Raw genomic sequence first — 23,875 nt, 5'->3', positions numbered from 1 at the left:
ACTGGCCACCGTGACAGAGGTGCACCAAAGAAAAGGTACAAGGACTGCCTAAAGAAATCTCTTGGTGCCTGCCACATTGACCACCGCCAGTGGGCTGATATCGCCTCAAACCGTGCATCTTGGCGCCTCACAGTTTGGCGGGCAGCAACCTCCTTTGAAGAAGACCGCAGAGCCTACCTCACTGACAAAAGGCAAAGGAGGAAAAACCCAACACCCAACCCCAACCCACCAATTTTCCCCTGCAACCGCTGCAATCGTGTCTGCCTGTCCCGCATCGGACTTGTCAGCCACAAACGAGCCTGCAGCTGACGTGGACTTTTTATCCCCTCCATAAATCTTCGTCCGCGAAGCCAAGCCAAAGAAGATAAAGGACACTGTCTGACCTGCTGAGTTTCTCCAGCATTGTGTTTTTACTTCAACCACGATGTTTGCAGACTTTCGTGTTGTAATGGAAGATTCTAACCTGCTTTTTTAATTTGCAGCTTGGGTTCTGCAAGGCTGAGAACCTGCTTGTTTTTAGAATCAGCAGACATAAGCTAAATTCCACCGAGGGGCCAGAGATGCTGTTATCTGAAGAAAGGACATTTGTGTACCAAGAACATTTAATCTTCCTGCTTGTTTTGGTCACAGACTGTCAGAGGCCTAGCCTTGATGCATAATAAACCATTGTATTCAAAGTGATAAGCTGAAAATTATGTTATTTGCTAGAAGCCTAGCATGCTAGCTTGCTCGCTTTTCTTTCTTGCTGTGCTGGGAATAGGGGCTTGGGTAAGCAGTTTTTGGGTAATATAAGCCATGGTCCCACTGCTGAAGTTAGTGACTCTCCGAGAGGAAGCAACATCTCTCAGCAAGAAGAAGAACTTCTAGAGTCCAGCCAACGTCCTGGTCAGGGGAGGTGGAGAAGCTGCTACCGGCGCCCTGACAACCTACTACAAGTGTGCAGTTGATGCCTCGCTTTGGCAGTTGGGACCAGTCCAAGCGTTGATAAGTATAGTTGGGAAGGGCTTGCATATTGTAGTGTGAAAACAGCTTTTGAATTTGTAATAAACATTTGTATAATCTGAACTGCTCTCGGTGTCTGTGTCTATTTTCTTTCGGTAGCTCAAACACTGTGACTAATCTAAAATGAACAAAATGAGAGGTTTAAGTTTACCCAAGACACGTGTTTTACTCCAAAGTAAATGGTACCTTGATGCGAGCGACTGCCTCCTGAGCCTGCATCATTCGAATGTTTTTGGAAGGATTCCGCTCAGACAGGAGTTGTGTTGAGCCTAGGTAATTGGCTGCAAAAATTATCCCATCGATCAAATCTTCTGGCTCACAAGGACCTGGAACTTAACCAGAAACGTCATAGTTTAAAGAATCCTAGTGACAGCAACATGATCAGCAAACACCTCACTTATAAAGCAACAGAAAATACATCAAACTCTTAAATGGGTCCCTCACTGGCAAACAATGATGCCCTTGCAGTTTTTTTAACCACTCTCTACTATGTACTATTTTACTTATTTTAAATTTAGACAGACAGCACGGTAACAGGCCCTTGTGACCCACAAGCCCATGCCACCCAAATTTCCCAATTAAACTACAACCCTGCACATTTTGAACGGTGGGAGAAAACCCACACAGACACTGGAAGAATGTACAGACAACACTGGATTCGAACCTGGGTTGCTGGCACCGTGACAGCGTTGCACTGTTATGTAATTTATGTAATTATTCCCTGCTCTGTTGTTAATTTATTTATTTGCTATTACTGCACTGCCTGCTATGTGAGTTAATTTACCTGGATAGCACCAAAAAAAACTTCCACTGTATTTTGGGACACATGACAATAAACAATTCAATTATTCATTCACATTCCGGCTTTTCATTAGGTTTTTGGGATACGGGACTCGGTGAGACTAGAGGATAGCAAATTTACACCAAAATACTAATGTGTCATCACGCACAGAACCTCTGAATTATGCAAATTAACCATAGCTGGTGACAAATCTTTCATTAAAACCCTTTGGACAACAAACAAACACATCTACTCCATGTCCCCATTTTCCAGGACTAGTTTTATACCCAACCACTAGCTGGTTTGTACTGGAGTTTACCCATGGACATGGTCCAATGTATATATTATGAACAGTTAAAAATGGCTGGAATCCAAAGGGTTAATCCATTCTCCTCGACACAGAAAAATAATCTTTCAAATAAGGTCTTCTGTTCCAGGGCCCTGAGGATTTAACACAGCCATCTGGTACTCACCATCCACAAAGTTGGGAAAGGAGGATGGTGTCTTCCTTCGCTGCAAGAGAAACCGGATGTTGACATCAGTCTTCACACACACACCAACATGATAAGTGGGCTTGAATGCAATCCCTGTGTAATGTTGATAAGGTGCATGCAGAGGGGCAAAGCATTCTCTCAGAGGGTCAAGAACCTCTGCTCAACTGCTGGTGACAATACTGTCTTTATTTAAACAAGGCAGAGGGAGATAGATCCATGATAAAGCCACAGGATAAGAGTTATGGGGATAGGTGAGAATGTGACATTGAAGTTGCAGTCGGATCAACTATGACCTTATCAAATGGTGGAGCAGATTGGAGGAGTTAAGTGTATTCTCCTGCTCTTAATTTGAATACTTATTGGGAACTTTGCATCAAATTCACTTCTTATGTCGAGAGACCATCTCCAACTAACTCCAGGCAATTAGGATTGAGCAGACAATCAAGAAGAGAGAGGGAAAGCTAGGACATTGGTGTTCAGATGATTTGGCAGGAACTGGAGAATCAGATGTGGATTATGACAATGGGTAAGATGGACCATGCAATAGCCCACCAGCAGACTGAACTAATTCTGTGCTACCTTGTTTAAATTTTCTAAATTTAGACATCCAGCACAGTAACAGGTCCTTTCGGCCCATGAGCCCGTGCCACCCAATTGACCTACAGCCTCAGGTATGTATTTTTTTTAAAAAGTGTGGGAGGAAACTGCAGCACCTGGAGGAAACCCATGCAGACATGGGGAGAACCTACAAACCCCTTGCAGACACCACAGGATTTGAAGTGCAGTCCTGCTTGCCGGTGCTGTAACAGCGTTGCCCTAACCTTAGAGCAGAGGTACGCCCATCAACCCATCCACTCCTGGCCTTCTCACCTTAATCCTTGATGCCCTGACTAATTAAATACCTGTTAATCTCTGCCTTAAATACACCCAACGACCTTACTTCCACAGCTGCCTGTGCCAACAAGTTTCGCAGACCCCCTGGCTAAAGATGTTTCTCTACATCTCTGTTTAAATTTACCCCCTTTTATCCTGAAGTTGTACCTCTTGTCCAAGACTCCCCGACCATGGGAAATATCCTTGCCACATCTACTCTGTCCAGGCCTTTCAGCATTCGAAAGGCCTCTAAGAGGTTCCCCCCTCATCCTTCTGTACTCCATCAAGTTCAGTCCAAGAGCAGAGAAACATTCCACATTTGGTAACCCTTTCATTCCTGGTATCATTCTTATGGAAAGGGATAGGTCTGGTCCGACAATGAAGGTCTTTGAGTGGGGGAAAGCCAGATTTGATGAAATGAGTTGCAGGGAGTGGATTGGGCTGATTTGTTTTTTTGGGAAGGAGGTAGAGGAGAATTGGAGGGCATTTTAAGGTGAGATTTTGAGGGTGCAGAATCTTTATGCTGGGAAGTTGATTCAAGATAAGAGGGAGGCCTCCATTAAATACAGGAATCAAGGTATGGATAAGGTGCTTGAAAGATACAGAGATTATAGAAAGAAGTTTAAGAAGGAAATTAGGAAAGTGAAAAGAAGGTTCGAGGTGGCAATAGTGAATTGGGTGAAAGTAAATCTGAAGGGCTTTTACAAATATGTGAACAAAGAGAGAGTGAAGGATAGAACTGGTCCACTGGAGAATTGGAGTGGACAAATGTGTGAGATGGGGGAGATATTAAATGAGTTCTTCTCATCGGTATTCACTAGGGAAAGGGATATGGAATTGTGTAGGATAAGTGAGGCAAAGGGTAATTATGGAAAACGTAGGGATTAGGAAAGGGGGTGTTGGAACTTCTGAGGTATATATAGGTGGATAAGTCTCCAGGTCCTGACGATATTTTCCCCAGGACCTTGAGGGAAGTCAGGGAGGAAATAGCGGAGGCTCTGACAGTGATTTTTCAACAGTCACTGGAGGAAGGTGTGGTGCCGCAGGAATGGCGTGTTGCAAACGTGGTTCCTCTGTTTAAAAAGGGCTCCAGGTGTAGGCCCAGCAATTATCGGCCAGTAAGTTTGACGTCGATGGTGGGTAAACTAATAGAAAGTATTCTTAGATATAATATGTATAAGTATCGAGAGGGGCAGGGATTGATCAGGGTCACCCAACATGGGTTTGTGAGGGGAAGGTGATGTTTGACAAATCTTGTTGAAATTTTTGAGGAAGTGACAAGAAAGGTTGATGAAGGTAGAGCAGTAGACATGGTCTATTTGGATTTCAGTAAGACTTTCGATAAGGTTTCACCTGGAAGGCTGGTGAGGAAGGTTCAGGCACTAGGGATTAATGTTGAGATAGTCAGATGGTTTCAACAGTGGCTAGAAGATTGGCACCAGAGAGTTATGGTGGACAAATGTCTGTCAGGATGGAGGCCAGCGACGAGTGGTGTGCCTCAGGGATTGGTGTTGGGTCCTTTGTTGTTCGTTATTTACATTAATGATTTGGATGATGGAGTGGTAAATTGGGTGAGTAAATACACAGACGATATAAAAATAGGGGGAGTTGTGGATAGTGAGGAGGGTTCTTGGAGTCTGCAGAAGGATTTGGATGCTTAGAAGAGTGGGCTGAAAGGTGGCAGATGGAGTTTAATGTAGATAAGTGTGAAGTGCACTTTGGGAAGAATAATCAAAACAGGACGTATGCAGTGAAGGGGGGGGCATTGAGGAATGCAGAGGAACAGAGAGATGTTGGAATAACGGTTCAGCGTTCCTTGAAGGTGGATTCTCATGTAGATAGGATGATGAAGGCGGCTTTTGGTATGCTGGCCTTTATAAATCAAAGCACAGGTACACGATCCTTTATCCGGAACCGTTGGGGGACAGTGAGTTCCGAATTTCAGATTTTTCTGAATTTCGGAAAGCCCACCTGAATTGTGCTGCCTTATCCACCCTCACCCCCTTCCAGTCGCTCAGCTGTCTCCACCAACCGCCGGTCCCTCGGCTGTCTCCCTCAAAAGCAGTTCCTCGGCTGCCCGGACGACTCCCCCGACCGCACGGCTGTCTCCCCCAACTGCGGTCCCTTGGCCGCACGGCCGCCTCCCCCAACCGTGGTCCTTTGGCTGTCTCTCCCCGACCGCTGGTCCCTCGGCCGCCCGTTCACCTCCCCCAACCTTGGTCCCTCGGACTCCCGGCCGCCTCCCCTGACCTCCCGGCAGTCTCCCCTGGCTGCCTCCCCTGACCGCCGGACCCTCGGCCGCTTCCCCAGACTGCCTGTCCTTCAGCCGCCTCCCCCAACCGCTGGTCTCCACTTGCCGGATTTTGGAACTTTCCGGATTTTAGATGTCTGGATAAAGGATCGTGAACCTGCATAGAATATAGGAGCTGGGAGGTGATGTTGAGACTGTTCAAGGCATTGGTGAGGCTAAGTTTGGAATATCGTGTGCAATTCTGGTCTCCAAATTATAGGAAGGATATCAATAAGGTAGAGAGGGTACAGAGAAGATTTACTAAAATGTTGCCTGGATTACAGTATCTAGAATATGGAGAAAGATTGAGTAGACTGGGTCTTTATTCATTGGAGCGTAGAAGGTTCAGGGGGATTTGAGAAAATTATGAGGGGAATAGATAAGAGTAGATGTGAATAGGCTCTTCCCCTTGAGGGTAGGAGATTGGAACGAAGGGTCATCAGGGTTAGGTGGCAAAGCTTTAGAAGTAACATAAGAGGAAGCTTCTTCACTCAGAGAGTGGTGGCTGAGTGGAATGACCTTCTGGAAGAGGTGGTTGCAGCAGGGTCGATTTTGTCATTTAAGAGGTGATTGGATTGGACATGGATGTGAGGGGGGTTGGAGGGTTATGGACAGGGAGCAGGTAGGTGGAATTAGTGGAGTTTCACTTAAATTGGTGTAGACTAGAAGGGTCGATATGGCCTGTTTCCGTACTGTAATTGTTATATGGTTATATAAATCTTTTCTGAACCCTCTCCAATGCCAAGATGATTTTTCTCAAATAAGGCACACTATACATAGAACTCCAAGTGAAGTCTCACCAGTGCTTCATAGAGTCTTAACATTACATCCCTGCTCTGATACGCTATTCCTCTAGAAATGAACACCATGGCATTCGCTTTCTTCACCTCCGACTCAACCAGGAGGTTAACCTTTAGGGAATCCCGCACAAGGACTCCCAAGTGCCTTTGCACCTCTGAATTTTGCATTTTCTCCCCATCTAAATAGTTAGCCTATCTGCTTTTTCTACCAAAGTTCTCCTACAGACATTAATTCTAATAAAGGTACAGATCTCCCAGTCATCAACACACGTAGGTACCTGACGCACTAACTCTCCTTGGAGAAACTCAGTGTGTTGGGCAGCATCTGCAGAGGGAAAGGAACTGCCCACGTTTTGAGTCAAGACTCGGAAGAGGACTGATTTCACCATCTGCAGTCTCTCGTGTCTCCAATTCTCATTGCATTACAGGCATCATAAACACACACACATTGGGTGCACATGTGGGCCAAGGTTTATCATTCAAACAGCCCTTCATGACATGCCAGTTGAGATAGTGAATGAGAACCTGATATTTATGGAAACATTCAAGTTTGGACTTCAATCCATAGTGATCAGGAGGCAGAATCTTTGCCAAATTTACCTCACACCACAATTGTCCAAAAACTAATACTGGCTGGCTCCCAACAAATTTCAGCCAGTTCCTCAGTGAATATCGATTCAAATTTGGGATCTGGCTGAGGTGCTGACCCTATGTCACACAGGATGATGTGCATTTCCACTCTGTGATGATCACAATTGCAACAAAAGCAGCCAAACTCGCCTCACAAACGTAGTTGTTGTTGACTGGCCCATTGAGGTCAGAGCGCTGCTGTTTTCGTGGCTCATCTGACTCCGAAGTAACCTGTCAACAGGTCAAAACACTTCTTTAGTGCCAGAACGCATCTCTGATACAGGTATACCCTGTTTTACGAATACTCGCTATACAAACTTTCGCTTTTACGAGGAAACTTCTGTTCGCTTTTACAAAAGGATTTGAATGTTTTTACGAAAATAGCCTCCAATAGTAGTGAATAGGTCTTCGCTTACAAAAGGTTTAATTGGAACACTCTAGTTTCGTAAAGAGGGGTATACCCGTATTCCATGCAGAATATACATAATACTCTGCTCTCTACCAGTTTGTATCTCACTGTAAATGTACATTTATCTGTCCAACTTCCTCTCTGATAATTCATCCACTTTTATTGTGAGCTATCTGTCAATCATGGAGTCAATGTGTAGATATATTTAGATATAGAGAAAGCACCATTAACACCGTCCCATCGAACACTCCCAGAACAGGGACAGCACAGGTTAGAAATAAGTAAAGCTCCTTTCAAACAGAGGCGCACAGATTTTTTGAGGAGAGCACAAGATTGTCAGTCTGAAAGCTTCTGAGGGTATGAGAAAGTCTGGAGCTTACTGAGAGATCCTACCTGCTGTCATTCTGACTGCAGTCCAGTGTCAGAATCCTCAGGGATCGTGTGGTGGACCACCACCTTCCTGTAGCTTCCCAGAAGGTAGGCTGGGAATTCCGGATACTGATCGCCAGATTAGACCTGGCACAGGCTTGGCAACTGCTTTATTTCCATGCAGAAGAAACGGCTCCGAGGGAGAGAGGCAGGATTCAGGTAACTTGCATGTTCTTTTAATTTACAGGTTGATTTACATGTTCTTTGAACTGTTCAAACTTAAATGTTTTTCGGTTATTTAAATGCTTTCCACTGTTTGAATGCTTCACTCATTTTAAAAGAGTCATTTAAAAATTGCCAATGAACGCAAGACCAGGGTTACCTGGCTGGTAAGACACATCATGGGAGGGGCTCTTTACATTAGGCAAGTAGGTCATGTATCAGTTTCAGATCTCAATGCCTCCACTTTATGCCATGACTTTCCAAATGTGTACAAATCCTATTCCTAAGTATCCTTTGCAATAGTTTCACTCCCATCGATGGGAGGAGCTTTGACCTGCCATTTCCTGGATTATCCTTTTTCCCTTCTTCAACAAAGTTCCAACAGTTGCTACTTTTCAGTTTTCTGGGACCTCTCCCATTGCTGGTGAGGATGCAAAGAACTTTGGCAAGGTTCCAACCATCTCTTTACAACTCTTTCAATAACCAATATTCCATCAGTCTCGACTATATTGCTTCTCAAAAGACCCAACACCATCTCTTTCCTGATCGAAAAATATCCTCACACAAGAGCATTTTCCAAAGTATTCTCCCTCTCACTGTCCTTGCCCTTCTCTTTGGTAAACACCGATGCAGAGTACTCGTCTATTTCCTCACTCTAAGCATTAGATCCCTTCTTTGTCCTATTCTCTCCCTAGTCATCTGCTTGATTTTAATGCAAGTATAAAATGGCTTGGGGTATCTTTCATCCTGCTTGTGAAAGACATCTCGTGACCCGGTTTGGTCTTCCTAATGCCCATTAAAACTCTTTCTTGCCCTGTCTGATTGTAATTTATTGAAGCATCCTTTTTCTTTGACAGAGTTCACGATCTCTCGTCATCCGGTTTTTAGACATACAGCACGGTTACACGCCCTTTCGGCCCATGAGCCTGTGCTGATCAATTGACCTATTACCCCAGACAATTCTGAAGGGTGGGAGGAAACCTGCACAGACATGGGGGCATTCTCTTTTGTTGCCTTCCCTGCCCTTCATTTGCACTGGGGACAATCCTAGACAACTGCCCAATGTCAGTGTGGGTTTGCTGACAACAGCTCCTCTCCAATCACATCATTATTTGCCTTCCCCCAATTTAAATTTGTCTTCAAGGCCCAAGCTTATCCATAATCATATCTTGAGACTCAAGGTAAAGTGAGCACTGTTCCTAAAGGGTTCCCCCACTGAAACCTATTACCTGACTGGGTTCATTTGCCAGTACACATTCTCATAAGGCCGCCTTCCTCGTTGGGCTATCTGCATGTTGTTTCAAGAAACTCTCTGATGCCTCATCCAAGCCTCTGGTACCAAGGGCTCCCCAGTTAACATCAGGGAAGTTAAGGTTTCCCATTACGATATTCTACAATTTTCCATAATCTGTTTCCACATTCATTTCTCCACCTCTCAGTAAATATCAGGAGGCCAATAGTACGTCTAGCAGAGGGATTGCACCTTTTGCATTTCTGATCTCTACCCACACTGCCTCAGTTATTAAGCCCACCATCATGTCCTTTCTGAATGCATCTATGACATTCTCCCTGATTAGCAATCCTATGCCTCTCCCTGTTTTACTTCCTTCTTCACCCTGTCTGAAACAATGGAACCGTGGAACCATCCTGCCTCTTCTGCAGCCATGTCTCCAAAAACAGCCACAACCACGGCATGGCATGTGTGGGGTAGCGGTTAGCACAACGTCTTTACAATGTCAGGAATCGAGGTTTGAATCCGACATTGACTGTAAGGAGTTTGTACATTCTCCCCGTGTCTGTGTGGGTTTCCTCCGGGTGCTCCAGTTTCCTCCCACTGTTCAATAATTACCGGGGTTGTAGGTCAATTAGGTGGAATTGGGTAACATCTTAATTCCAAATACTGATCCCTGTTCATCTGCCTTAGCCATAATACTCCTTGCATTAAAATAAATACACTTCAGCCCCTCAGCCTGTGAATAATTGCCTCCTGTTCACAAATGCATATCATCTATAAAATTGTAGTTGCTCACCAAGACCTTTTTGACAAGACATCTCAAGCCCTTGATTTTCCGATCAGCACTACAAAGATGCATAAAGTCTTCAGTCACGAGGAACCTCCATCCCATGTAGATTCTACTCCAAGCCCTTCACCTTCCTGACTTACAAATCATTTGCAATTCTTAAATGCTGCTGGGTCTAAATCCTGTTCCTCCTTCCTCGATTGCACTGTGGGAGTGCCCTCTGAAGCACTCGAGTAGTTGGAAAGCAATTCACCACCACTTTTAAGTAAACAGTTGTGGAGAAATCCAGTACTTGTTCCGTGTAATACTTTCATGGACTTCATGCACAATTCACCATGACTGTCAAGGAAGCCCCTGCTACTTCAATGACTCTTCTAAGTTCAACACACCAAGAGAAGATGATACATCTTCAACAGCTGACAGTTTGATCTGGTGTTCACATGGAGTAGACATGAAGGATCAACCCCTCCCTAATCATATCCCATGATACCACCATCTCATTTGACCTACTGAACAATGAATTATGGAAGACTCCTGTTCCTAATCCTAACACCCCCACCCCCCACTGCCCCTTGAGTAAAACTGGATTCCTACTTTTCAAATCAGAGAATATTGCAGCACAGAAAACAGGCCCTTTGGCCCTTCTAGTCTGTGCCAAACTATTATTTTGCCTAGTCCCACTGACCTGCACCCAGTCTATAGCCCTCCATACCTCTCCCATCCATGAACCTGTCCACATTTAAGTAATGTTAAGAAAACATTTGTTCCATCTCCCATTCCTGAACCCTTTGATGCAGAGTGCAAGCTTTGTAATAAGCATCTCACAATGTTAGGGGTAAAACACAAAAGTCTGCAGTCACTGCGTTTGAAGTAAAAACACGACGCTGGAGAAACTCAGCAGGTCACACAGGATCCTTTATGTAGCAAAGATAAAGATACAGAACCAACATTTTGGTCTTGAGCCCTTCACTAAGGTATGAACTGAAGTTCCACAAAGGGTGACAAGTGAATAAGCAGAACATGGGCTTTGAGGGGCTCATGCTAACAAGGATGTACGATCCCTCCAAACCACCCATAAATATTCCATCTGGGCACTCTCCAACTGGACAGCATGAACATGGACTTCTCTAGCTTTTGCCTGCCTTCTCCCCATTCTCCCTCCCTTCCCCGTCCCTCTGTCTTCTTTCTTTCAGCTCTCCACCCCTTTCCCTCCCTTCACAGCCATTCCTCCCTCCCCTTGCTTGCTGGTGGGCTCTCCCTCATCCACCAATTCCATCCTGCCTTTGGGTCTGGACTCCTCCCCTGCCCCCCAAGATTTTGTTCAGGCACCTGCCGACATTGGTGATGGACTCGAGCCCAAAACATTGGTTATGTATCTTTATCTTTGCTATAAATAAAGGGCACTTTTTGACCAGCTGAGTTTATCCAGCATTGTGTTTTTACTTTTATCTCACAATGTTAGCAGCCTCAGGAGTTTAGGAAAAGGGACCTTTAGACCGTGGAGAGATCTTGACTGGGTTGCCTACCTGTCCAGAGCTTCGCTGTTTCCACTGATCAGCGCCTCTTTCTCCAGGCTTTTCATGAATAGGAGCTTCTGCATTGTTGCCTTCAGTGGTGGGTGTCGGGCAGAGTCTTGGCCACCCCTCTTCCTTCGCGTGAGGGTTGTGAAGGTCTGTGTCTGATTTGCTGTTGAGAGTCTTCTCCCCTGGGCTCTGTTCACCGGCGCTGTTTAAGCTGCTTGTACTCATGCTCATTTTGATTTCAGCTACAATCTGGTCGATGTCCTCTTCCACGTCCTCTGCATCTGTCTCCAATTTGCTGCAGTGATGTTGGGATGTTTGTGGACTCTGAGAGTTTGACTGTGAGGGAGAGTAACCCCATGGGGTCCCTTCGCTGCTTCTGATTTCTTCATTCCTCACTTCGGCTTGGGTGGCTACAGGGTCCGAGGCCTCTGGGCCTTGGACACATGTGTGTTCTTCAGACTCCTTTGTCATAGCTTGGCAGAGACCATCAGATTCTGCCCAAATCTCCTCCACAGCTTGTGGACTGTCATCCCGCTCAGCTGCAATGGACCGAGTCCCGCAGCCACCTCCAGTGCATCCAATATCTTCCAGGTAACTATCTTCCTCAGGACAATACCTGATATAATAAGTCACTCCTTCCTCCTCAAGTGCTCCTTCATCGTAGTCCTCTTCCTCTGATGTGTTGTTCACGTATTCGGAGCTCGAATCACCATCACCGAGATTGACATCCAGTGTGACGGGACAAGCCTCCATGCTGTCCTTCTGCCAATCGTCAGGTTGCAGATGCTTTGACTCTTCTGGGTGAAGAGGAGGGATGGAGCAAACCCTTGATCCAGGCTCCACGGAGCTGTTTGCCATCCTAACGCAGCACCAGCCAGCTGCAACTTCTGGCACTTTACATTCCCGGTCTGACGGCAAGGCAACCTGTCAAAGATCACAAGACCAGAGAGTTTAACTGAGTAAAATGTAAACCGAGAAGTGTGGTTACACCATCAAATATGATGGGCACGTTCTACATATAACAACCTTCCATACACATTGACGTACAAAATGGAATTAGAACTTTAAATATGTCACCCCAAAACCAGGGGTTTTATCTTATACGCCAAGTATAAAATCCAAATCTTAATACCCGTGGTTTAGAGTGACTCCATTGCGATGGACAACAGCATAAAATACTCGCATATTTTCTACTGAAATTTGTGTTTGGGAAGCTGGAATGATAGTAATGTTATATTAAAACAATAAAAATATATTAGAAACTTGTCTAACACACCTTAAAATAACAGCACAGCAAACTAAGCTAACAGTAGCCATGTACAACAGCTGACAGGGTTTCTTGGAAAGGCTCAAGTTTCCATTCCTTCATAACACCAGCATTCTCTCTGCTTCAATTTCAAATAAATTGTAAATTTACTTAAAACCATTTTTTTTCCTGTAAAAAAAAACAATGCCCAAGTGATGCCACTGATGTTTATGTTACACTAGATGGGGACATTTGATGCCCATTATAGGGCTGAGGTGGGGTGGGGGGGTAATTGACAGTATTTTGTCATTACTTGAAATGAATTGGTTAAATTTTAAATAACCAATACTGTGTCGCTTTGTAGTGCATTTAACAGCATCACTCCAGTGGCCAGTGGGATGGGTGGTAAAGGACTATTGGGATACTAAATTCTCAGTGGTATATTCCAGACTTGGGATCGAATACAGTGAATATAGCTCAAAAGCTACAATTTAAGTGGAATTATTTTTGCCCAAATCATGTTTGCACTTGACACAATATTCCCCTCTTCCCTACATTATCCTGTATCTATCTAAATGCGACTTACCTGGCAGCTGTTCCAGATGCCCACTACACTCTGCATGGGAACAAAACATCCCCTGCACATCTCCTTTACACCCACCACCTCACCTTAAAAGCACGACTCCTCGTAAGTGATATTTTTTGCTGGGAAAAAAAGATTCTGACTGTCTACAGTCCACTATCTCTATACCTCTCAATTTTATAAACTGGCAGAGCTGTGGCCACGCATCCCCAGGGCCGCTCCACTGGCAGAGCCGTGGCCACTCAACCCCAGTGCCGCTCCACTGGCAGAGTTGTGGCCACTCAACCCCAGTGCCGCTCCACTGGCAGAGTCGTGGCCACACATCCTCAGTGCCGCTCACTGGCAGAGCTGTTCAAGCCTAGGTTTGTTGAAAGATTGAAATGATTCTCTGCCAAAAGCAGGGGTGAAAATTCTGTAAAATGTTTGCACCGAATATAATGACAAAACAAGTTAGCTGGTCGCTATGGAAATAAACATGGCTTTAATCTGCTTACTATGCATTCCAGAACCAAGGCACGTCCTCGTGAAGCTCTGTCAAGAATCATAGCACACCCAGTTTTTTGCCTATTTAATCCCTCGAATGCAAACCAGTTGTGATCTTAGCAAAATCTGCAGTACTCCTCCAGACAGCACTGACCAAGATCATGATCTGTGTTCACAGTCAGCTACACCAGTTTTACATGTACAGACAGACCCACACACAAAGACCACACAGACACACCAACAAACCCATCACCTTCACCGCTTCTTAAGCTGCTGTATTTCTGCGTCGGGTGTCAAGAAATCAGTATCCTTGAGGGATTGTGCTCTGGGATACTGCTGGACATGGTGGATAAAACCACACTGAATCCCTGTTGGCAATAGGCCTCGAGAACACACTCCGAAAGCAGCAGCCGGGCCCAAATGGAAATCCTGATAAATAATTCATGGCCCTCGCTCTCAAATTTCACGATAAGCAAAGCATCTCATCATCAGTCTCACTTAAGCTCCATTTTAACACTCAATGATCAGGCACATCACTGAGAGATTTGATACAGCATCAGCTGGTATCAGTCAATGTACAATCCCAGGCACCTCAGCTGAGTATTTTCACCAATTTTCTATTTAATTCACACATTCCACATTTATGACTCTTTTTCCGTCACAATAAAGAAGTGTTGTCTCTGAACTCCAGCCATTTTTAACCTTTCAAAACATCATTTTTTGTGCACTATTTTTATTTAGTGTCATAAGGTGGTTTATATGAATGTTTGCCCTGTGACGCTGCCGCAAAACAACGAATTTAGGGACTTGTTCATGACAATAAATTCTGATCTATACTCCAGACTGGGTCCATGGGTAACAAACACCAGTGTGACTGGTTGGGTATAAAACCAGTCTCGGGAAAAGGGGATACGGAGTCCAAAGAGTGAATAATCTGAATAATTAAAGAGCACAGACAATGAGGGCCCCCACACAGAGATGAGGAAAGACAGCACCTGGTGAATGGGCATGTGGAACCCAGGACAGGGATGGGAGGAGGGGTCTGGCTGCTGCAAACAGGTTTGTCAAGGGAACTCAGAAGACAGGAATGGAAGGTGATAGCAGGAGGCTGAGTAAAGCTGGGGATCCAGGGTGGGTTTTTGGTTTAGCTCTTGAAATTGGGCTCTCTTTGCCTCATGCTTCTCAAATAGAGAGTGCATAAAAATACATGCCTATATGCCACATTTAAAGGGTACACGTCTTGGAAACAAGCAATATCAGAAAGTGGACATTAAGAGAATAATTCTTCAAATCCAGTGACCTTCATTCTCAAGTCAGGAGATAATCATCATCCTGTTACCAATCTTATCAGATACTTTCTATTCCGTGGGTTTGCAATGCAAACACAAAATCATAAATTCAGTAGAAATTCACCGACCTTCATCCAGGTTGGTGACTAAAACTGTCAGTGGAATCAGAGGATATGCAGATTCTGCGTGTTTCTTCATTAATCCATAAAAATATATTGAAACGTATAATGTCCTGGTGATAAATTTGAAAGAATGATTCTTGGAGTTACTATTTAAAAATATGATCTCACTTATTTGAGATTTGGGTGAGACTATTTTAGAATTTGTCCTTAAAGGTGCTAGAAGCATTGAATACATTTAAGCCAGTGGTAGATAAATTCGTGATTGGCAGGGGGAACCTACCTACCCCTGCTCCTAATTCATAATGTTTATATCATGGCATTAAGACAAATTAAACAACTTTGGGTCTACTCTTGGTAAAGACAGAATTTTAGAGTCCAAGGTTTAGCACGAATGAAGGACTGAGGGAAAGAAATATTAGTCAAAGAGGAGAACAAGAGAAGTTGGTCAGCTTGAAAGCAAATAATCTACATTTAGTTTTGAAAGAAAAAGCTTTACAGGTCGTGTATGTTCTGGTTATCAAAATTCAATACATCATAGATCTATTCTTCTGGACTGGAGGATAGAAAGTAAACAGGGAGCCACCAACCTGTTAACCTGACATCAGTCGCCAAGTAACCTCACCCTCTCACCTTGCTTTACCTCTTCACTCCTCCTCCTTTCCTCTCTATCCAGCATTCACCCGCCTTCCAGTACCATTGGCTTAGCGGTTAGCGCAACGCCTTTACAACACCACCAAATGGGACCACACCTGGATTTGAATCCTGCGCTGTCTGTAAGGAGTTTGTTCATTCTCCCCGTGCCTGTGTGGGTTCTCTCCAGGGGCTCTGGGTTCATCCCACCCTTCAAAAATGTCCTGGGATGTAGGCTAATAGGGCTTAATTTTTTTTAAATTCTGCCAACTCACCTCCTTCTCTTCCCTCCTCTTACCAGAGTGCATTTTCCTATCACCTGATAGCTTACATCTCCTCCCCCCCCCCCCATTTCTATCCCCATCTCATCTGTATTCAACCATCACCTGCCAACTTATGCTCGCCCCACCCCACTTGCTATTGCTGAGGAAGGATTTCAGCCTGAAACATCAACCACCTTTTGCTTGTTTGCCCAGGGGTGGGGGTTGGGGGGGGGGGGGTTGGATTTATGCCACTTGAAATGGGCAAGGTACTGAATGAATACATTGCATCAGAATTCACAATTGCTCATTTGGGCACCTGCCGACTAGCAAATAGTGTTTGACCTACTGAGTTCCTCCAGCATTGTGTTTTTACTTCAATCACAGTGCCTGCAGATTTTTGTGTACAGAAGACTTTGGTAAAGCATTTGATAAGGTCCCTCGTGGTAGACTGGCCCAGAAGGTGAAGTCACTGGGGTTCTACGGTAAACTGGATTTAAAATGAGCTTTATTAAGGCAGAGGGTTAGCAGTGGAGGGGTGTTTCCCAGCTAGAAGTCTGTGACAAGTAGTGCTCAGTAAAGATCAGTGTTGGGACCTCCTCACCATGAGGTTGGTCAGGGCAGTCCTGCTGGCTGATCCAGTGATGCCATGCTCTGTGTTCTGTATCATCTCATCTTGTTGTCTGATTTTTTTTTTAGTAATTGGTGACAGTATGTACAGATCAGAGATCCAAGTAAGGCTTTGATCCATTAGTGAGTCTCACAGTGAAACCTTGTAATCATGTACTACATCCAGAACCTCAGGATGCAGATCACACATATCAATTAGTCTGCCAGTTAGGTACAGATTTTGACATCAACCAAATGAACAATTCTCAACACAACGTCAAGACCTGTTATCTCCCTTCATTTACTGGCTATGAATGGAATTTCCTCTTCTGTGGTTACACACAATTTAATTTGCTTTACAGAAGTCTTTGGGATTGGAAAGTCAATGCTGTTCAAAAATTCTATCATAGTTAAACTGTACGTGTCTGAAGCCACACTGTAAAACATTAGTACATTTATTAAGTATGAGCTAGACATCTGTCATTAAATTACACCATTGGTAGGTATGAATCGGACACCCTGTAACAATAGTTCAATATTTATGCCCTGAAGTCTCTTACCTGCATAATTCTGGGGTACAGGTCAATCACTGTATCACCCGAGTACAGAGCAGAGTAACACATTGGGGCAGGTGGATACAGTTCAGGTAGGGATAGGCACATTACTGTATAACCCAGGGACCCAACACAAGGATTTGTTTTTTCAGAATATAGAACAGCTTCGTTGGCCCACAGTGTCTGCACCAGGTATCATGGGAGCTAGATTTTGTCATTGTATAACACCTCACTGACAAAAGACAAAGGAGGAAAAACCCAACACCCAACCCCAACCAACCAATTTTCCCCTGCAACCGCTGCAACCGTGTCTGCCTGTCCCGCATCGGACTTGTCAGCCACAATCGAGCCTGCAGCTGACGTGGACTTTTACCCCCTCCATAAATCTTCGTCCGCGAAGCCAAGCCAAAGAGAACACCAGAATACAGCTTGGGTTGGTCAGGTTTCTTGTATAGTACTTCATGGAGCAGGCACTGCACTGTATAACACTGGTAAACAATTCAGATGGGGAGAGCTATTGCTGTATATACGAGTACACTCAGAGACTCTGGTCACTGAGGCCAATACTGGTGACTTTTCTTGAGTTTAATTTCTTAATTTTCCACTAAAACAAAAAAATTTTTTTGTTATCTGAACAAAGGGTAATGGAATATCTGTGGCCCAGTTCTCATTTTTTTTCCTGCTGTTCACTAAAGAATTATTTAAACACATTACAGACAGCACAGATGCCGTCCCACATTGAAACAGTAGCATATTCCCCGATTCAATAATGATCTCTGCAATGTTTTCCAGCCTGTTTGAAAATTATTCAGTGCACAAAAAGCTCTCTGAATTTTGCTTCTCACATTGTATTGCTTTACAACAGATGGCTGGTTTGCCGCCTCCTTGGATGTGCACAGATTACCAACTATGAGAGACGTGTTTGTTGAGTTGGTGTTTGGATAGAGAAGCAGCATTGCCTGGTGTGAAATTCACAAAAGATACCAGCTTCCATTCCAGTCTCTGGAGGGCATCCAACTCCACTCCAGTTCTCAATCACTACTCGATGAGCCATAAAAATATGGCTTGGACAAGCTTGTAGCAACGACCAAAGGAACTGCTCACACTAACCATCTGAGACTGTCATATTCATGAAGCAATATCTGTTTATTTGTTTAGATGAATAATTGTCCTGCACATGTATTCTTTGTTCATATGTGTGTTGTGTCTGGTTGTGGATCTGCGTGTTTTGCACCAAGGACTGGAGATCGGGTTGTACTTGAGCAATCAGATAGTAAACTAGACTTAACGTGATAAGACCCTTCACACTCAGACTAGCTCAAGGCATAGAAGTGGACCTATCTATGCCCACAGACAGATAACAACCAGTAGATCCAGCACAGTAACCCTTACAATAAACTACAGCCATACCTTGGCTTACTCCCGACTGAGTAATGTCCAATTGCAGATTCGTCTGAGGTCACCAATAAAGGTTTAATAAAAAAATTTAAATTTACGCCAGGACTGACGTTGGTGGGTATTAGTGGACGTTAAGTCACTCATTCAACACATGGGCTCAAAAGCCAAAACAAAGTGATTGCGTATATGAGACCCCAACATCCGGCATGAAATCACATTCCTTGTGGTTTCTTGGCTGCATGTAACCTCGTTGGCTAAGTTTTATCTGAAAATATACAGAATATCATGGCCCCTAAACACTCCCAGAGCAAGATTCTGGTAGAATCAAAGAAGAAAATTTGGAAGAGAAGCTAAAGGTGATAAAAGCAATATGAAAGTGGTAAAACTGTAAATGTTATAGCACGTGACTTGGGATGGTCTCACTCAATCAAAACCACAATCTTGAAGAATCGAATGAAAATTACCTACTGTTGAGCTGGCAAACAAGTCACGACTTGATGTGGATGATGAGAATATAAACCATACCTGAGGAATTGACAAATGAAGAGATGCTTGAACTGGAAGAGCAGCGTGTTGCAGAAGTAGCTCGAGTAAAGGAGAGAAGGAGCTGCCAAAAAGATTCACTGTGAAAGGTCATGCAGAAATGTTTTTGACTTTTAACAGTGCACTGAGATAGGCAAAAGAGATGGATCCCAATGCAGAATGTTTCCTTTCAGAAGAGAGGAAAATAAATGATGCAATTGCTTGCTCTAGGCAAATTTATGATAAAAAAGAGACAAACCACACTAGATATCTTCCTGAGAAAAAAATCATCTCCTCTCACAGAAAAGCCCCAGCCAGGTCCTTCAGGACACTGGGATTTGATGGTGACAATGAGGGTCAATTGAAAAGTGAACAAAAAAAGTAGCCTAGAAAATTAAAAGCAAGTGTCCAGTGAATTCTTGTTTTTATTGAATACTGTACATTAGAAGAGTCCCTCCACACTGCAGCTGCCTTCACTTCAGCACCAGTCATGGTAAATGCAGTACACACACACAGTCTTATCACTATTAACTGTGTTTGTATATTTTTATAGGTACTGTACAGCATTTAGATTTTATTAACTTTGGTATTTAGACATAGATATAATATAGAAGTAAATACACACGTCACGGTATCTTATGTTGTACAGTATATCTCACCTACAATGATCGACTTATGCCCAAATCGTTTTGCGTCCCCACTTCCAGAACATAAACCAGATGGAAGTTATGTTGCTTTGTGCAATCACTGTTCCTAATGTTTAGAAGGCTTAATGTCAAATTGGAAAGTGGAGGACTTTAAACTAAAGCATCATAAGGACATATAGGGTCTGCGCTCTCAGTCTATCTGATGGACTTGGGAATGTTGTGTGTAATCCTTTATAGTCAAGCCAAGCTCAGACTAAAGCAAACGGGGAGCCATTGTTGCAGCACTTGTATCCGTCACCACTGCAAGTCGATGCATGAAGGCACAGAGGCTGCCAAAGCTGGAATCTGGAGGACCAGAACACTGGAAGAATTTAGAAAGCCAAGAATCATCTGTGGAAGCAAAAGATGCAAGTTGACATCTGGGTCAATATCCTGCAGAAGCACTGAGAGGGGAGAGAAAAGATTGCCAGTGGGTTTTAGGGAACTTGTACTCACAATGCTCTCCTCCCACACATCCACACACCATTTAGTTTACTTCTCTCTTCATTCAACTCTGAAATGTCCCCCCTCCCCACCGCAGCCCCCCATCACCTGGCTCCACACCCAGTGATACCTTTGTCTTCGAATTCAAACCATCACCTACCACTTTTTATCCCACCTGCCTTTGTATTGCTACATACTGTGAATCTTTCCTCTTCCCTCTCAGTCATGATCCAAGACACTGACTTGCACGTTTTGCCTTAACAGATGCTGCTCTGAGATCTTCCAGTGTCTTTTTATTTCAATGCAATAAACTATGGTAATTGATAGAATTAAAGGACTGTCCTAAATTGTAGTGAGTGACCTGCAAAGTAAACAACAGATGAAACGCTGAAAAAAATAAAATAAATTAGTGGTGTAAATCAAGTGACTAGTATTGTAACACACAGAGCAATGAAAATAACTGATAAGCAACTAGCAAAAATCAGCACGGTGGATCACTAAGAATTCCCACCTGAAACAATTACCATCTCGATCAAACTGCTGCTTTTTTAAGTGCAGCCAAGTGAGTTGCTCCTGTGGGGGAAGAGCTCCAGGAGGATCAGATCCAGCACCACCAGGCTGAGGAACAGCTTCTTCCCACAGGCAGTGAGAATACTGATCGACCAAAGGAATTGCTCCCACTCACCCTCTGAGACTCTTATATTTATGAAACAATATTTTAAAACTTTTTATAGATGAATACTTGTCATGCATATGTCTTGTTTATCTGTACGTGTGTTATGTTGGCGTGTATGTCTGCATGTTTTGCACCGAGGACCGGAGAACACAGTTTCGTCGGGTTGTACTTATGCAATCTCAGATGACAATCAACTTGATTTGACTGGACAAGGTCCTGCCCTCAAATATCATCATGAGCCACAAGTATTTCCTCAAGAAACTTTCAGCACTCATTTAAATTTTGTCTTGGTGAGCACAACAGGTGCCTGCATAACTATAAATGCTGCACCTCATTGGCAATCTGTGGTCAGAAGTAAATCACAAAATTCTGTAGACACTGTGTGGTTGAAGTAAAAACAAAATGCTGGAGAAGTTCAGCAGGTCAAACAGGGTCCTTCATAGAGCAAAGATAGAGATACAGAACCCACATTTTGTCAAAGCAATGTGCAGTGGTGACGGATACAAGTGCTGCAACAATGGCTCCCCGTTTGCTTTAGTCTGAGCTTGGCTTGACTATAAAGGATTACACACAACATTCCCAAGTCCATCAGATAGATTGAGAGCGCAGACCCTATATGTCCTGGTGATGCTTTAGTTTAAAGTCCTCCACTTTCCAATTTGACATTAAGCCTTCTAAACATTAGGAACAGTGATTGGATTATCTGCAATTCCGATGCACAAAGCAAGATAACCCTAACCCCATTAAATTGAATGCAGTGTCAACAGACCACATACAGCAGGAATAATCACAGGAACCTTTCTGGAAGAGAGATCTCTGCATCAGTTCTGTGGGTACTGGCCCTGGCAGATTGGGGGCAGATCCTCTCCAGTTTTCCAGGCTATACTTATTCTTCTGTCAGACTGAGTGGTCCTTTAATTAGAAACAATCAGCAGGAAGTTGGTGCAGAAATTTGGCTGTGTTAAAGCCTAGTTCTGTCGTTAAAGGCTTATTTAAGGGGCCAGATAATTGGATATTCTACTGGGTTAAAAAAGTATATGAAGGTAATTAATAATTTGGAACCGGACGTAGTTAAATTGGAAAAAGAATATCAAAGATCAGGGTCTGATGAAAAATACAGGGATTTAGTTAATAAAAAGCTCAATCAATACATTATAAACATACAAAATGGAAAAGTTAATTTTAAAATCAAAGCAACAATATTATGAGCTGGGAGAAAACGTCCCATTAAGTCTTATCCAGACAGGTGAAGTCAGATGAAGTCGAGGACAATTAATGCGATTCAAACAGGGGAAGGCAAGATTTCATAGAAACCAATGAGACATTAAGTTCTATAAAGAACTGTATAAATCAGAATCAAAGGGGGAGTCTACTAAAATAAATGACCTTGCATACATTGGGACTGCCAAATTTGGATCAGGAGGAGAAAAAGGGACTAGATACCCCCTTTTTGAGAAGAGATTGAACAAACTCTGAGCATGCTACAGGCAGGCAAATCCCCGGGAGAGAATGGGTTCCCTGTCAAATTTGATTTGATCTAGTAGACAGGGTTGTCTTTTGTCGCCAGCTGTGTTTATATTAGCCATTGAACCACTGGCAGAAACCATTCAATGGGATCCAGACAGAAGGGGGGTACAAGGTGGCCCAAAAATCAATCTACATGCTGATGATGTGTTAATATATTTGACAGACTCTGAGGGGTCATTGGCCCGACTAAGGTCCACACTGGAAGATTGCGGGAAGGTCTCAGGATTTAAAATAAATTTGGATAAATATGGAATTATGCCTTTGACTAAAAGAGATCACAAACCATATCAACAAGGAAGCCAATTTAAGTGGCAACAAGAAGGTATCAAATATTTATGGATAAAAGAAGAAAAAGATTTAAGCAAAATATATTCGGTTAAATTATCTCCCTTTGCTCCAGAAGACGGAGAAGGACTTGACCAGATGGAAAGCTCTGGCCATTACATCACTGGGCAGAGTGAATAGCATCAAAATGAAGGTGATGCCAGGGCTACAAAATCTTTTTAAAACGCTGCCTATTCCAATGCCCCAGCGCTTCTTCGAAATGATCAATGAACGTGTCAGAAACCTTTTGTGGAATGGGAAGAGTCTCCATGGAAAAATTAACATGGGAATTGGGGAGGGGAGGGGCTAAAACTACCAGATTTAAAAAAATATTATTGTGCTTCCCAGGTGAGATTTATCACCTCACTGTTTGAGGGAGCCAGAGGGTGGTGAATCTGTGGAATTCACTGCCACAGAGGGCAGTAGAGGCAGGTTCATTAAATCTATTTAAGAGGGAATTAGATCTATTTCTTCAGTATAAGGGTATTAAAGGTTACGGAGAGAAGGCGGGGACGGGGTCCTGAACTTTAAGATCAGCCATGATCTCATTGAATAGCGGAGCAGGCTCGAAAGGTCGAATGATCTACTCCTGCTCCTATCTTCTATGCTTCTATGTTTCTAAAAGGAAAAGCTCTCTAAATTTATATTAATCCTTTCTTCTCCCTGAAATTTTCAAACACTGTGGAGGGAAAAGGCTTATTTTTATTTTAACTATAGATCATCATTAACAGTCTTGCTTCTGATATAGTAAATATCCCTATTCAAAGCAATATTCAGACCCCTGAACAAATTAAAGTGGAAAGGACAGAGAGGAAAATAAGACAAGATGCTTATAGATGATCAAGGATGAGAAGGTTCTAGAAGCCAAGCATAGCAACATTGCAAATGAAATGCAATGTTGGAATGTGGAAGAGAAGAAATATTTTTTTCTCAATGGGGAGAAAATTGGAAATACCCAGATGCAAATGGACCTGGGAGCCCTAGTGCAGGATACCCTGAGGGTAAACTTGTAGGTTGAGTTGGTGGTGAAGAAGGCAAATGCAATTCTGGCATTTATTTCAAGAGGAATAGAGTGCAAGAGCAGAGATGTGATGTTGAAGCTTTACGT

At 43.5% G+C, this 23,875-nt stretch overlaps 1 protein-coding gene across 3 annotated transcripts in view; it reads right to left on the bottom strand.

Annotated features, from left to right (window-relative positions):
• The window catches only part of mtmr10 (myotubularin related protein 10), a 173,634-nt gene that overhangs the window by 11,885 nt on the left and 137,874 nt on the right, over positions 1-23,875 (bottom strand). For all 3 annotated transcript variants that reach the window (XM_069902351.1, XM_069902352.1, XM_069902353.1), the window contains exons 16-19: positions 11,418-12,338; positions 7,021-7,101; positions 2,257-2,296; positions 1,189-1,334 (exon numbers count right to left, since the gene is read on the bottom strand). In XM_069902351.1, coding sequence (XP_069758452.1) covers positions 1,189-1,334; positions 2,257-2,296; positions 7,021-7,101; positions 11,418-12,338 — 1,188 coding nt within the window. The remainder of the gene's footprint in view (positions 1-1,188; positions 1,335-2,256; positions 2,297-7,020; positions 7,102-11,417; positions 12,339-23,875) is intronic.

The sequence above is a fragment of the Narcine bancroftii genome, chromosome 11 (assembly GCF_036971445.1).
Source record: "Narcine bancroftii isolate sNarBan1 chromosome 11, sNarBan1.hap1, whole genome shotgun sequence".
Classification (NCBI taxonomy): domain Eukaryota; kingdom Metazoa; phylum Chordata; class Chondrichthyes; order Torpediniformes; family Narcinidae; genus Narcine; species Narcine bancroftii.
This window is presented reverse-complemented; position numbering and strand designations above follow the sequence as displayed.